The sequence below is a fragment of the Fusarium redolens genome (genome assembly GCF_020744475.1).
Source record: "Fusarium redolens strain MPI-CAGE-AT-0023 chromosome Unknown BKA55scaffold_9, whole genome shotgun sequence".
NCBI classification, from domain to species: Eukaryota; Fungi; Ascomycota; class Sordariomycetes; order Hypocreales; family Nectriaceae; genus Fusarium; species Fusarium redolens.
Genome location: NW_025763672.1, coordinates 332,715 through 347,004, shown reverse-complemented (window position 1 = coordinate 347,004; position 14,290 = coordinate 332,715). Strand labels below are relative to the sequence as shown.

At 47.1% G+C, this 14,290-nt stretch overlaps 5 protein-coding genes and 1 non-coding gene across 6 annotated transcripts; 3 read left to right on the top strand and 3 right to left on the bottom strand.

Annotated features, from left to right (window-relative positions):
* Positions 1-1,054: 1,054 nt before the first annotated feature.
* On the top strand, positions 1,055-2,495 carry BKA55DRAFT_540040 (kinase-like domain-containing protein; the record flags this gene model as incomplete). The annotated part of the gene is made up of 3 exons (XM_046190210.1): positions 1,055-1,660; positions 1,691-1,872; positions 1,961-2,495. The coding sequence occupies 3 exons, from the start codon at positions 1,055-1,057 to the stop codon at positions 2,493-2,495; spliced, it is 1,323 nt and encodes a 440-aa protein (XP_046048408.1).
* A 554-nt stretch (positions 2,496-3,049) lies between these two features.
* BKA55DRAFT_738805 (glutathione S-transferase) lies at positions 3,050-4,355 on the bottom strand (the record flags this gene model as incomplete). Its single annotated transcript, XM_046201404.1, has 5 exons — positions 4,241-4,355; positions 3,767-4,187; positions 3,450-3,703; positions 3,278-3,395; positions 3,050-3,226 (listed from the first exon to the last, which is right to left on the bottom strand). Exons 2-5 carry the CDS (start codon positions 3,893-3,895, stop codon positions 3,050-3,052), a joined length of 678 nt encoding a protein of 225 aa, XP_046048407.1. The 5' UTR covers positions 3,896-4,187; positions 4,241-4,355.
* Positions 4,356-5,655: 1,300 nt separating this feature from the next.
* BKA55DRAFT_t184 lies at positions 5,656-5,739 on the bottom strand. The gene has a single exon. It is a non-coding gene; the product is annotated as a tRNA-Ala (tRNA).
* Positions 5,740-7,251: 1,512 nt separating this feature from the next.
* On the top strand, positions 7,252-9,354 carry BKA55DRAFT_664165 (general substrate transporter). The gene is made up of 5 exons (XM_046197687.1): positions 7,252-7,602; positions 7,658-7,867; positions 7,918-8,769; positions 8,816-9,046; positions 9,099-9,354. Exons 1-5 carry the CDS (start codon positions 7,407-7,409, stop codon positions 9,215-9,217), a joined length of 1,608 nt encoding a protein of 535 aa, XP_046048406.1. The 5' UTR covers positions 7,252-7,406; the 3' UTR covers positions 9,218-9,354.
* A 378-nt stretch (positions 9,355-9,732) lies between these two features.
* Positions 9,733-11,831, bottom strand: BKA55DRAFT_569564 (amidase signature domain-containing protein). Its single transcript, XM_046192940.1, has one exon. The coding sequence runs from the start codon at positions 11,615-11,617 to the stop codon at positions 9,947-9,949; it is 1,671 nt and encodes a 556-aa protein (XP_046048405.1). The 5' UTR covers positions 11,618-11,831; the 3' UTR covers positions 9,733-9,946.
* A 342-nt stretch (positions 11,832-12,173) lies between these two features.
* BKA55DRAFT_569563 (uncharacterized protein) lies at positions 12,174-14,272 on the top strand. Its single transcript, XM_046192939.1, has one exon. The coding sequence runs from the start codon at positions 12,466-12,468 to the stop codon at positions 13,975-13,977; it is 1,512 nt and encodes a 503-aa protein (XP_046048404.1). The 5' UTR covers positions 12,174-12,465; the 3' UTR covers positions 13,978-14,272.
* Positions 14,273-14,290: the final 18 nt, after the last annotated feature.

Sequence of the window (14,290 nt, the reverse complement as noted above, 5' to 3'; positions counted from 1 at the left end):
TCGAAATATAAATATCCCAGGTAGGATCGTACACATGGTCAAGATCTTTTCGAACCACATTATCCTCATTTTGATATCGATTCACAAAATAAAGTTTCTCGCCAGTATGATCCAACAATTCTTAACTATTGAGTATGGAAGTAAGAAGAAGCTCAAACGGAAGCTTGATGAGTACTTTGGAAGTGGTAATTATGAGGTGGTTGAGGTTCGAAAGCCAACTCCATCCAGTCTGCTGAAGTATTGAACCTTTCATCCTGACCATTATTAGCGCTCTGGAAACCAGTGGAACGTCATGGTACCTCGTAAACTAGAGTCGGTTGGTGAAATATCCCATGCCATAATACTCTGAAATTGATGCGTACCACGCGCCTATCAGACTGAAGTCGAAGACATCCAGGAATACATGAAACAACACTACAAGCCTACAAGTTAAATCTGATCTAAAAAAGGGTAATATAGAATAGAATAATTTCTTTTTTATAATAAGAATTTATTTAATAGCTCTAAGTCCTATAGTAATTAAAATAATATAAACTTATTAACATAAATAAGGAAAAGTATTTAAAGGAAAATATAAAAGGTTATATTTAATTACTAATAATATTTAATTATTATAGCCTTTTCATATAGGGATCCTTAGTACATAATTAGCTTTAGTTTTAGTGCCAATACATATCAACAACAAGGCTCAAACAGGCTGAGATCTTTATGCCATTCCGAATACCTTCACTTCCAATGACCATTAGTGATTCGGTATCAATAACCACAGCCATCAAAGCCTATCCAGGCCAACACTTTCACGGAGCCTCGATAGGTCTTGCTCACAGCCATGAGAAACTGCTCTAAATCAATGCTAGGGGCCAGACAGTATTCACTATTCAGACTGCATTCAGAGATCATAAAGTAGTATTTAGACTGCATTAAAATCTTACACCATACCTTACAAAAGAAAAAGATAAACGAATAAACTAAGCCTGAACATCTCCTACTCCACAAGACAATCAAGAATCCCAGCCGCACTGGTTTGACTAATTGCCATATACAGGTAACGACAATGCTGGGAGACTCCGGAACCAATGCGTTTCTGAGTGATGCGCTGAAGAATCGTCTCGAATATGCGTTGCTGCCAAATGGAATCAATCAACAGGAGCAGTTTCTTCCAATCGGCTCCCTTCACTCCATTTGCAACCAAACAGCTGTGTTCACTGAGCTTTCTAGGTACTTTGACAAGGAACAGGCTAAGCAATACACAACATATGTCTGCAATCGGAGAAAACCTGCCAAGAAGATATTTACTATTTTGGCCCTAATTAATCGCATTGAATTGATCCAGGTTTTCCAAGATTCTGGGTTCTTTGACGAAGACTTGCCACTCACAAAGAATATTGAAGTGTCGGAGATGCGGTCTTGCTGTCCAGACGATCAACGGTCCATCCCGCTTACAAGAAGCCCCCAGAACGTCAAGACGATACGCGAGTTTAACCTCAAACAGTGGTGCGTACATGTCCCATCTTTTGAAAGGTGCTTCGATAGAAGCTATGAGGATTTTGTGCTTGACTCAGATGCCATCATGCCGTGGGAATCTGCTGGACAAAGCATCGTCACTGGAGGGTATGGATATGTTCAAAAGGTCAAGATTCACAAAGACCACCACTCTTTCGTAGGTTCATGGTGGTAACGCAGCACTCAGTATGTACGACAAGCTGACTTTGGCGAGGTGGAACACAAAGAGTTTGCACTAAAGACTATGCTACCAGCAAAAGAAATCACTCGCGATGTTTTCAAGCAGGAGTTGATCGCTTTTCGCAAGGTCCGTCCAGGGCCAAATCTGGTTGAGCTCGTTTCTGCATTCGACATATCAGGAAAGGATAGGTTTATGCTTTTATTTCCCTGGGCCGAGGGGGGTAGCATGGACGACATGATGAATCGGTCCTCAAAGGATCTCTTCTGTTCTCTGCAGTTGTCGCCAAAAGGACTTTGTTCAATGGATCACGGCCCAATGCCGTGGCTTGGTCGAAGCTCTTGGGGCAATTCATCAAGTCAATATCGCTCCTAGGTCTGACGAGGGAGCCTCCAGTGGCCAAGCTAGGAACTTTGGGATACACCTTGATATCAAACCAGCCAACATTCTATATTTCTGCCAGGAAACAGCCAACCACCCACTTGGTGTTCTCAAAATCGCAGATTTTGGTCTCACTAAGTTTCACAGTACATCATATCGGACGAGAAAGAGCCGCGGTACTGCATACAGATGCTCGCAACAATACCGCTCCCCTGAACACGACATCGGCTATGTCATATCAAGGAAAGTGGATATCTGGGCACTTGGTTGTATCTTCTCTGAAATCTTCACCTGGATGCTTCTCGAACCCGAAGCACGCGAGGAATTTCGTCAGGCGAGAAAGAAAGATGCCTTGTTCTCAGGAGACTGGGATTATATCGAAAATGGCTTTGAAAACCATATTGAGGACAACTTTTTCCAGAGGCATATCTGACGAGTTCTACGACACTTATTCATCGGCCGTTACGAGATCCTCCTAAGATTGAATGCGTTAGGGAGACCGAGAGTGCAAGAAAAGCAAAGGCAAGATTGGATAAACCAAGTGCGTCCACCGGCTCCAAAAAGATGAATCAGAAGCAGACACCAAGGCTTAATTAAGCCCAGTGTATCACAGGTGTGTAAACTTTTCACTATACAACTCGATCTTGGTCTTTATAATCTAACAACCTCGAAGTGGATTGCAAAACTTATACACATTATACGTCGCAAGAACGGACCAGCTTTCCTCATAGGGTTCCTAGAGTTTATCGAAGAAGAGATGTTGCACCCAGATAGGGACGATAGAGCTGATTGTGGGAGGGTTCTAAACTGTTTTGATAAGTTTACAGATGACATGGCCAGTAAAGATTGGGCTATTGAATTATAGAATATAAAGGGGGAGTAAAAGAATTCAGACAGTGTAGCAATTAATATATATGATAGCTATATTTTCAAAAGTATTAAGGTACATATACTTCTACTGAATTAGTCAGTAATACTACCACTGATTCAGATATCATAAAACCCATTATTTCCATCTGCATACATCTGTCGGTAGGACTCTCGACCTTTCATCCGATTCCACCAAGCAAGTAGATTTGTGTGACCCTCTAGAAGTGTAGGCCAAACTTCATATTCGAGGTAGTGCATATACGGGACATAAAAAAGATCAACCAGCGTAAGAGTCTATATATGTCAGCTGCATTGTCAGCAGTGTCGAGTTGTAAGCCTACTAACCTCACCAGCCATGAAAGGATGTCCGCTGAGCTTTTGGTCAAGGAGTCTCAGAACCCGTTCAAGTTTCACTTTGAGATCCTTGACGACCTCCTCTTTCGGTTCTTGTTTCATAAATTTCCTGGCAAAAGTTATTAACACCTTATCGCCGCCTCATGTAGGTCGGGCTACCCACGGTTTAAAGTAGGCTTCGAAGGCCAGTGGATTAGCAACAGCATCGAAAGAGGTCAGTTCGATCGATGCAGCTTCTTCAAACTTCGCCTTTACAATTTCACCGTCAGGGACGAGCTTATTGTCTGGTTCGCCATATCGACTCGCGAGATACCGAGCAATAGCCCGTGACTCAGTCAGAACAAGAACTGGATCATGCGAGTAGTCCTGGAGGCATGGAACAGCTCCGAAAGGATTGATTTCAAGGAATTCTGGCTTCTGATACAGTTGCATAAAGTATCAGCCTCGTCTGTTTTCAGAGACAACATCAACGTTACATACCTGCTGCTCACGCTTGATGATGTCCACCTGATGAATGTTGGTGATTTTGAGACCCAACTCGAGAATCGCCAATTGCAGTCTCTGGGGACAAGGGAACCGGCTATCCGTAAACAGCGTCAACTGAGACATTTTCGTGGCAATGTGTAGTTATGATATGGAAGCAATGAGGTTTTTTCATATGGACACATACCTAGAATCTGGAGATCTGTTTAGTCTTTAAGTATATAAGTTCAGAAAAGCAAGCTTGAAAATGATCCAATCTGAAAATGGGTCTATTCGAGGCATCATCGACGCGTAGACTCCTGCTCCTTATAGTTGAGGGGTTTTGCCCGCATTTCTAGGCGCCAGATGTACGTGCGCAACTCGAAGTTGCCAAAACTAGCCCACAAAAAGTCTTGAATACACGTAAACTGGTGAAAGCCTTGAACAATTAGCATTCTGATGCTTCGCGTTAGATACGAGAGTTTGTTTAACCTCGGCTCTCATCATCTCAAAACAAGACAATACTGGCGAATGACTCAATCGCCCCTCTGAATGCCTAGGCAGCGGGGTATACGACACTCAATGGCATAACCAAATTCGGCAGCTGTATCCTCAAAATAATTTGAGACTCAAAGAAATGAAGAAGGTGTTTTACACCGCAAGTATGGCTATGATTTCGCTCTGGGCTGGTTGGTTTCACGATACGCTTGGCCAGTTACTGGTGATGTTACAGACCTCTACACCAAGCTTGGTGACCTGGGTCCGAACGGCGACGCCGTCGTTCTTATGCCAGACTTGTAGTGTCTCCAAATACCTTCTTTAAACTTTTAATGACAGTAAAACTAGCATCCAGAAAGTGGCTCGGGGCGAGCTGGTGCGTCATGGGCATCCAGCTATAGAAGGTCAAGCCACTGCCGAAGCCCCGAAGAACTGTATAAAGTACGAAGAATTTATAGCAGTAATTAAGCCTCTCGACGAAAGATCAAATATAAATCTACATAAAAGAGCATTTATTACACCTAGGAGACAGTAGAGAGCGAGACTTTAGTCCTAAGTGATGATAATACTTATATAAGTTTAGGATAAACTATCCTAAAGTTAGGATAGACTTAGTGGCTCTTCCGCAGATGTTACTTTTCGCCTTCTTGATTCAGGTTTGCTCATGTGATATAGCTACTCTTATTTCAAAGCTCTTTGGCTCCAAACTATATGCATGAACGTCAACACGGAGCAGATTTAGAAGCGTAGGGGCGTCGATATTGGAAGGAAGACGAGATGGGCGATGTGGAAAATATGGGAACAGAGGTGTGAGGAGCTCAAGCACCTTCGTAAGAGATAGCGAGACCTGATATTGAGCAGACTCGGCAGAGGAGCAAAGGGAAGATACTGAGGATTCCGAGATAAAAGGGGTCGAGACCGTGGAGCTGAACGAACGAAATTGATAAAGGGAGGAGATCCAAGGAAGAAAGGGTTTTTTTGAGATGGAGTCTGCCAAGAGGAAATTTGAGAAGGATTTGGATGTACCCATTGGAAAGAATCCTACGGTGCTACCTCCGTATCGAGGTCCTCGCACCGAATCATTTCGATACAACTCCGAATATTGTCGGACTCAGAACCGACAACCGACAATAACCACTTTTAATCACAGGCCTCAAAGGGAATCTTTCATTTCAGGCAGTCTGCCAAGGATCGTTTGTGTCGTATCTGTAAAGGAGGGTTGTGAAGAATGGCATTTCAGGTTGTAGATGCATTGGCTGATCTTAGCCGTCTTCCGAGATGCGTCTTAGGTCATGCGCTCACCTGAAGCCCGAGATGAAAGGGAGGCACCGTGCCGACTAGATTGGCTGTGATACGAAACTCTGGATATAGATGGAGGTGTTGACCAAGAGAAGCAAAAAGCAAAAGATTGGACGAGGAGGGAATTGAACCCTCGACCTTTCGCAGATGCACGAAGATGCGAAGCGAACATCATACCCCTAGACCACACGCCCTAAGTATACTAGCCGCAAAACTATCAGTACTTATATACTTTGTCCTTCGGTTCTTGCTCAGCAACCGCAATCATACCCTCCAGAACATCAGCCTCAACAAGAACATGATCTTCAAATGCTACCCTACAAGCCAACAAATTCTCAAACAATTGCAGATCTCTCTATTATTCACTCGATGAATGGTTCCCAGTCTCGGTCCCTTCCTAATTGTCTCATCGACATTTGCCAAGCTCATCACCCGATAGCTTTATCCCCAACTGGTATGCAATTTATCTCCTTTTGCCATTATTGATGCATCACACCTGGAAGAAGGGATCTTTGTAAGCCCAGTGATGACCTCGCAATGACAGCCCTATTGTAATATACAACCACCCATTGGCTCGGAGCACTCATCCGGCAGCTCACTATCACCCTTTCGGCCCGCTATTGGGATCTTTGTTAACAGACTTAAAACATGGTGAAGTAAGCATACTCAAATCAAGGATGCACAGCGTCTTGGAAGGATTCATCCGGAAATGGCAGAGACACCCGCGTGCGCACACGAGGTCCCCCACGCATTTGGGAGGGCTCACTGTCAACCCTCCCAGGGTTTGTGCTTTCTCGTTTTTGCTGCGGCTGCCAAGCTTTAAATAATGATTGATTCTCATTGTCCGAGTGTTTAGCCTGAAAGCTGGTTCCAGGTGGACGGTTGAGGAGCTGAAAGACAGGGGGGCATTGACAATCCCGGTGCAACCCTTTTCTCCAAAATGCTAGATGGGAATGAAACTAACATCTCTTGTTTGAAGCTTATACTTATTCTTGTCTTCGAAAATTATTCCATGAGTTCTGGGAATAAGATTGTGGTAAGAGGAGGTGAAACGACGCTGACATATAGAAGAAGCTGAATGGCTGGCTATATTCATTTGCCGAGGCTGTTTACCGTGTTTATATCAGCCCAGTATTAAAGTTGGCCATAAAGACATGATTCAAGTCTCAGCCAGTCGGCCTTTACCCTTGACCCCGTAACTCAGTCAATGGACGGGAAATTGCAGAACCGCCCCCAACCCCATTACCCCAAAAAACCAGAGGGGCTCGCTCGTATACTAACCCCGCAAATTTCGGTAGAGTCATGTGGTTTTTGTTTTAGATCTGGCATATGTCTAATACAAAGATAGAATCGATCAGCGCTTTAAGCATAAGCTAACCACCATCAGCCGGTCCGTTTAACCGCAAAGTTGGACCGAGAGCACCTCCTCGGCTCGAGAATCCGTTCAGAGACAGCGATTTCTTGGGGTGTTTGAGGCGACTGTCAACCTGAGCTAGTCCGGGGTTTGTCTGCATGCGAGCGAATCGTCAGTCCCTGTGTGGTCGGCCGCTGACTGGAATGTCACGTCGTGATGCAACATGGACAGCGGTAAATCAAGTATTTTGCGGAGACTCCACGTTTCCCCAGACAACTCCATAATTAGCCTATATACGGAGAATTCGGTTAAGCTACCGCTAGGTTCATAGCTCTATCTTATCTACACGCGGGGGGGAGGAAAGCTCATGTATAATATGATCTGCAATGCCCCATTGAAATTTTTCGTTTCAGTCTCTCAAGCTTGGTTTCCTCAGTCAATTACTACTCTGGAGACGGGCCCTTGCATAATACTACTCGACAAGCCTAGAAGAGCCAATTCGTCAACATGGTCAACGTAGGCAGCGCCGCCGACCCCATCGTCACTCGCCTCGTGGAGGAGGATAAGACGCCATGGTACAAGAAGCCCAATCTGCGTCTTATGTACGTTTGGTTGTTCTTCTGCTGTATGGGTGTTGAGATGACATCTGGTTTCGATTCGCAACTCATCAACACGCTCCAATACTCTCAGAACTTCCACCATTGTACGAATACCTATCAATTTCTCGACAATTGGTTCAGAGCTGACGGTTTTTATAGATCTCGGTAACGGACGAAAGAATGCTGAAGACAAGTGGGCCATCGAACCCGGTCTGCTCGGCTTTGTCAACTCTTCCTACCAGCTCGGTTCTATCTTTGCGGTCCCATTTGCGCCCTGGTTTGCTCAGCGATTCGGTCGAAGATGGTCCATTATGCTTGGTTCTCTTATCATGGTTGGCGGTGCTATCATCCAAGGATTCGCCCAGCACGGTATGGGACCTTTGATCGATCCAATATTCAATTTACTAACGAGTTCTCAGTTGCCATGTACATCATTGCCCGTATGATTCTTGGAGTTGGAATTCTCTTCTGTATTATCTCTGGTTCTGCCCTCATCGGAGAGCTGGGATATCCTAAGGAGCGTGCTGTCCTTACTTCTCTGTTCAACGCATCCTACTTCATCGGTCAGATTCTCGCTTCTGCTATCGCTCTCGGCACAACCCCCATCAAGAGCAACTGGTCATGGCGTTTGCCCTCTCTGCTGCAGATCGTCCCTTCATTGATCCAGATCTCCACTGTCTTCCTCCTCCCCGAGTCTCCTCGTTTCCTCGTCTCTAAAGACCGCGAAGAAGAAGCCGCTCAGATTCTCATCAAGTATCACGCTGAAGGCGATGCCAACTCCCAGCTTGTCCAGGCCGAAATCGTCCAGATCCGAGAGACCATCAAAGCCGAGATGGAAGCCTCCAAGCAGACCTGGTTCGAGGTTGTCCGCACCGCCGGTATGCGCCGTCGATTCGTCGTCACCATCTTCATCGGTCTCTTCACCCAGCTTTCCGGCAACACTCTTCTGAGTTACTATTCCGGTGTTCTTTTCGGTATGATGGGTTTCACGGATGACTACACAAAGACTCGAATCAACCTCGCTTATGCTTGCTGGAGTCTCCTCAATGCTACCATCATTGCTTTGATCGTCACTCGCTTCAAGCGTCGACATATGTACATGCTTTCCGCTGCTCTCATGCTGTGTGCTTTCATCGGCATCACCGTATCTCTTGAGAGAATTCAAGCTGTTCCCGAGGGTCAGAAGAATAATGCTGCTGGAATTGCCGCTCTGTTCTTCTACTTCGCTTACTCGCCAACCTACGCCATCGGAAACAACGCTCTCACATACAGTAAGTCATGAGTCACTATTTTCAAGTCCAGACTAACAATTTGTAGCCTACCTGGTCGAACTTTGGCCTTACTCGATGCGAAGCCGTGGTATCGGTGTCCAACAGATCTTCGGAAAGCTCGCCGGTTTCTTCTCCACCAACGTCAACTCCATTGCCCTCGATGCCATCAAGTGGCGATACCTGGCTATTTACTGTGGCTGGATTTTCTTCGAGTTCTGCATTGTCTACCTCCTGTACCCCGAGACCAGCGGCCGAACCCTCGAGGAACTTGCTTTCCGTATGTTTTCTCAGTCTCAAAATTTTCAAATTACAGCACTAACAGATCATAGTCTTCGAGGACGAGGAACTCAAGGAGAAGACCGTTGCTGCTGTCGAGAAGCAGATTCACTTTGGAGACTCAAAGGCAGAGGAACAGCAGACTCACGTGCAGACCCGCGAGGTTGTTTAAACTGTTACTATGTTGAAAAGGAGAGACTCGTTTTGTCTCGATGCTTGTTAGCGCTATCAGGTCTATCGTTCATGAATATCACATCAAATTGCGGCCGTATACTTTGGTCAGCAACTGCAATTGACACCTTTAAAGAGTACACGTCGAATGTCAATGTGATGTAGTGAGTATGAATCACTTGTCGTAGCAAATTGCTCGTAGCATTTTCCTCCTACATTGTGATCTATGTACTGAATGAGTAAGATTACGTCAGAAAGAACCAGGTAGTCAAGGAAATTTAGCTATGTTAGCGGTAGCTTTTCTTGGTTTCAGTCAACGCCGGTCTCTTAAACCTGAATCTCACGCGCACCTCAGTCTCCCACCGATTATGGCGATATCTGGAGGCCAAAGTACATGAGTGAGGGATCTGCTCAAAACAGTGATATCCGCAGGTGAGCCAGGGTATATAGGTCGTAGCAACTTAAGCTTCCAACACAGAATATCAGACATAGATGGGTTTTGGGTGTCGCGGCCAGTGACAGCAGAATATTGTATTCTCAATGCGAGCAAAATGAAAGAACTAGTACTAGTATATCTAGTCGTGGCTAGGCTCTTCGTCCGGGACCTCAGGAAGCTTTTCCCAAGACATTATCATCTGCAAACTAATCACTTACACCCAGTACAACACAGAAAACACAAGGCAACTAGAATAATATACACACATATTCCGTTGCCTCTTTGCAACACTCATTAAAGTCCAAGAGCGTCCTGGAGAAGCTTCAAAGCTCCGAACAACTGATTGTCGTGATGTCTCCTCCCGACAAGCTGAAGGTTGATGGGAGCCCCTCTGAAGTTGCCACTCTCCCAGAGGCCCTTCACGTGAGCGCACTCGGGCCCCAGCGGCGTATAATCCGCGTCGTATTTCTCACCCTCCTCAACCTTGAGCCCCGTAGGGAAAACCAATCCGGGGCAGTCGAGATAGTTCCACAGAGCTGTATACATAAGATAAAAGTTTGTGTCGTGAGTCGTCGCCGGCCCAACGCCAGTAGGACAAAGAATAACATCGACATCCTGGCGCTCCCAATCCTCTGCAAAAGAATGTCGGAAGTCGAGGCATGCCTTGCGTACATAGGCCATTTCAGCGGCAGTTAGCATTCCCTTGGGCGCGGCTGTCCTCCAGATCCATTCGGTCAGAGGATAGATTGGCTCGCCTGTTGCTAGAATAGCATCGCGAGTTGGAATGCCGCCATCAGGAGAGTAGGCTTGCTTGATTTCATCCCAGGCTTGTTTCACACCATAAGGCAGGAATGGCTTGACCTCGATAAGCCCCGATAGCCGAGGGTCTGTCAGCAGGGTACTAGCCCATGACATGGCACGCTTGAGAGGTGGTTGAGGCTGGATGAAGCCATCGTCTGTCATGATGCCAACTTTGAGCGGGCGGCCAAGGGTCACACCCAGCTGGGTCGACAAGCCAGTCCAAGTCGTGGGTACCAATGTCAGATCTCTGATATGCGGCTTGGCATCAAGCTGAATACGCATGAAGAGGTCCATGTCGCGTGCTGATCGACACATGGGACCGGCGTTGGCCAAGACGGTGAGCTCAGCCACCATTGGCACATGTACCAAGTCTCTGGTTGACAGGATGCCACTTGTTGGTTTGTATCCATAGATGCCGCTGAACGCTGCAGGGATTCGGATGCTGCCACCAATGTCGGTTCCAATGCCGAGGACCGAGCCCCTCATAGCAATCAAGGCTCCTTCACCACCACTAGAGCCTCCAGGCGTCAAAGTGGTGTTATAAGGGTTCAAGGCTCGGCCCCAAGGCGAGTCACTTTCGCCGTGCATCAGGGCCTGGGGTTGATTTGTCTTACAGTAGAAGACAGCGCCGGCCTTGCGAAGGACGGCTGGAAGCGGAGAGTCATGCTCATCGTACTCCGCCGTAGCTAGAATACCCAATGACGAGAACGTGCCAGCCAAGGGAAGATGATCCTTGATACTGACGGGCACACCATGGAGCGGACCTATCGTGGTGCCATGCTCTGCCAGATACTCATCTAGTTTCGTAGCTTGCTGGATAGCCTGATCATAATACCACTGAGTAAGACAGGAGGTAAGCTGATGGGCGATAATTGCACGCTTGCAAAAGGCTCTGGCAACAGCCACACATGTATACTTGCGTTTAGCGATAGCCTCTGCAAGGCCAGTTGCATCATAACCTTCGGTAATGGCGACTTCCTCGTCCGTAAGTAGACCACAGGTATTAGGAATCTTGGTGACGTCGAGAGGAGTGTTTTTGAAGAATTCAGGACCCAGACAGAACTCTGCGGGCACTTTGTCGGCGAGTGCTTTGAGAACAGCCGCACGCTTAGCCTCGTGCTCTGGCGTGCCTGTAGGCACGGGTACAGGGTTATTGACATGCATGACTGGGAAGATTGAGCAGGTAGATAATTGGAGTATGCACCAGTCTTGAGCGTTGAAGGACTGAGTATAAAGATTGGTGGAATATGGATAGAGAAGAGGTGAGTAACATGCCTGGCTTTATAGTCATATGCAATCCTAGGCAAGTTGAGCCGAAGACATCGTACCCCGTGATACTGTCCATCGACCATCAGGAAATACTGATGATTGGTGAATTTAGATACACGCAGTGAGTGACCGAATCAGACGCTTTTGCGATTTGTCGGCAATAGTGCAAGTAAGGATTGCGGAATACGAGAGAGACTAGCGACCTATTGCTACAAGTACCTAAGTACTCAAATCCGCTATCTACAGGCACATTGCTTTGCTATTCCAAGATGTCCTCTTTCTGGAACCACAGTAAACCATTACCGAGGCTCCTGGGTCACTTAACATATACACCATGTTGAAGATCGTCTAGACATCTATCTACTGAGCCAATCACACGCTTTTGCGAGAATGGCTGAACTAAACTAGCGCGAGTGAGTGAAGCGTATCATTTTAAAGCTTCACCCTTCACTAGTGTGCTTCCCCGCAAACTCGCTTGGACAAGGGTACGCACCATGATGGCTTATCTTGAGCTGAGGCACTTGACCCCTGCGTCTGGACCATCGTCGAACCTTTGACTGGATGATCAAGTGATAGAAATCATTATGTATCCATCATTTACATGAAGAACGAGTCATTGACTTTCTTTCTCTTACAAACACACACACACGACTTGATCATCCCTGGCATATCTCACATCCATCCAACACAGCATCGTAACACAGCTTGCTTCACAGTCAATTGGCCCAAACAGGAAATCCAACATGGCCACAAGTCTCCAACGGCCTAAGCTGCGTGCCAAGACGGGCTGCCTTTCATGCCGACAACAGCGCATCAAGTGCGATGAGCGAACTCCAGTGTGCCGAGCCTGTTGCGCCTCACGAGTCCCGCGCAATTGCCAGTGGCCTTTAGACAAAGACCTTGTCGACCGCCGCTTCCGATCATGCAAGCTTCGCGAGGCGGTAAAGGGTCATCATCGTCAATCGGTCCCCTCGCCTTCTGTGGTGACGCCGCAGCTTCTGTTGGCGGACTTTGTCCTGGCTCGTAAACGAGAACGAGGTGACATCGAATGGACACTCTTCCACGAGTTCGGCCGTCGAGGAACACCGCTTCTTTTGCTGCCACATTGCAGCTCTGTCTTCTACAAGGCATGGCATGCTGCTATACGCGGCATCATGGTATCACGCAAGAGTCTGTCGCCTGCTCTCATGGCGTGTGCCGCATCCTTCGTTTCCGCCAGAGGAGGGCTGCTTGGCATGTGCCATGTTTCTCATCAATACTATACCGACTCGCTGGCCAGGCTCGCAGGCTCACTCTGCCAAAGCTCTCCAGAGAAGGACGATGATATCCTTGTCACCATTGTGCTCCTGTACGCTTTCAACTACATATCTGGCTCCTCCTCCTGGGAGGATCAACCTCAGCACGTCAGCGCTGCCATCAAGATCATCATTTGCCGGATACTGAACGCAACGAGCGCTGAAGACTTTTCGGCCTTTTTTCGTCTGACACTTGAGAGTGTCCTGTACCAAGTCTTCCTATTGAACAACGGCCTTTGGTCCAGTGCAACCAACTACGTGTCCCTCCAGCCGCTAAACTCGGAGTTTTGGGCTCGCTCTGAGGAGCTCCTAGGACATCCTGCCAATCTAGACTTCGCCCGGATGAGCCTCAGTAGCCCGGTTCTTGGTATACCCTTGGCCGTGATGCGCCTCGCCATGTTTCTCGGCCAGCTTTGCCTCGGAAGAGAATCCGGAAGTATAGGAGATCTGGTGAAGCTGCAGACTGAGGTCACAGCCTGGGAAGACTTTGCGCTGCAGGCTGTGGAACACACCCATGCATCCGATGCGCTGAACAGAGATTCCAACTGCTTATACGCCATGATCGCTTCTATTCTCATGCAACATCTCATGGCTTTTGGCCCAAACGCAGGACTTCCCAAGGTGTCCCCAATAGACAGTTGGCAAGCCTGTGTGGCACTTCAGATCCTGTCCAGACGTGCTGGGGATCATCGCTGGTCCGAGTGTTTCATCGGGACCTGGCCTGTATACGCTCTTGGATTCTTGCTATCTGAACGCGAGGACAGAGACATTGTGCGTCGCGACATTCAGAGTCGGCGGGAGCTCACAGGCTTCTGGATAGTCAAACGCTTCCAAGAAGACTTGGAGAATTCTTGGGCCGGGCTCGAGCCAGACTCACCATTGGCATCCGTCAACTACAACGTCCCAGACACACCTAATATCGCTTCCTTGCAGTCTTCCATACCTATCGTAGCGTTATGAGGCAAAGCCGCACTGGGAGTGGCTTGAGAACGAAGTAAAAAGGGCATCTTCCGGCTATACATCTTTAAAATGTACATCTTCAAAATGAGACCAGTTAATAATATGCTAGTGAAAAAGCTTTCAGCTATTGGTTAGAGGGCAGTTTGTCCGGTCAAAACTGCATCATGTTCCTCATTATACGTGAGTAATGTGACTCTGCTGTAGTTTGGTGATCAGCAACTGATCATTCTCGTTAAACCTCTGGTTTTTATAAATCACTCCCCTAGTCAGTTCGTGTGATAACTCAATAATTAACCCCATTGCTAAAAGCTTT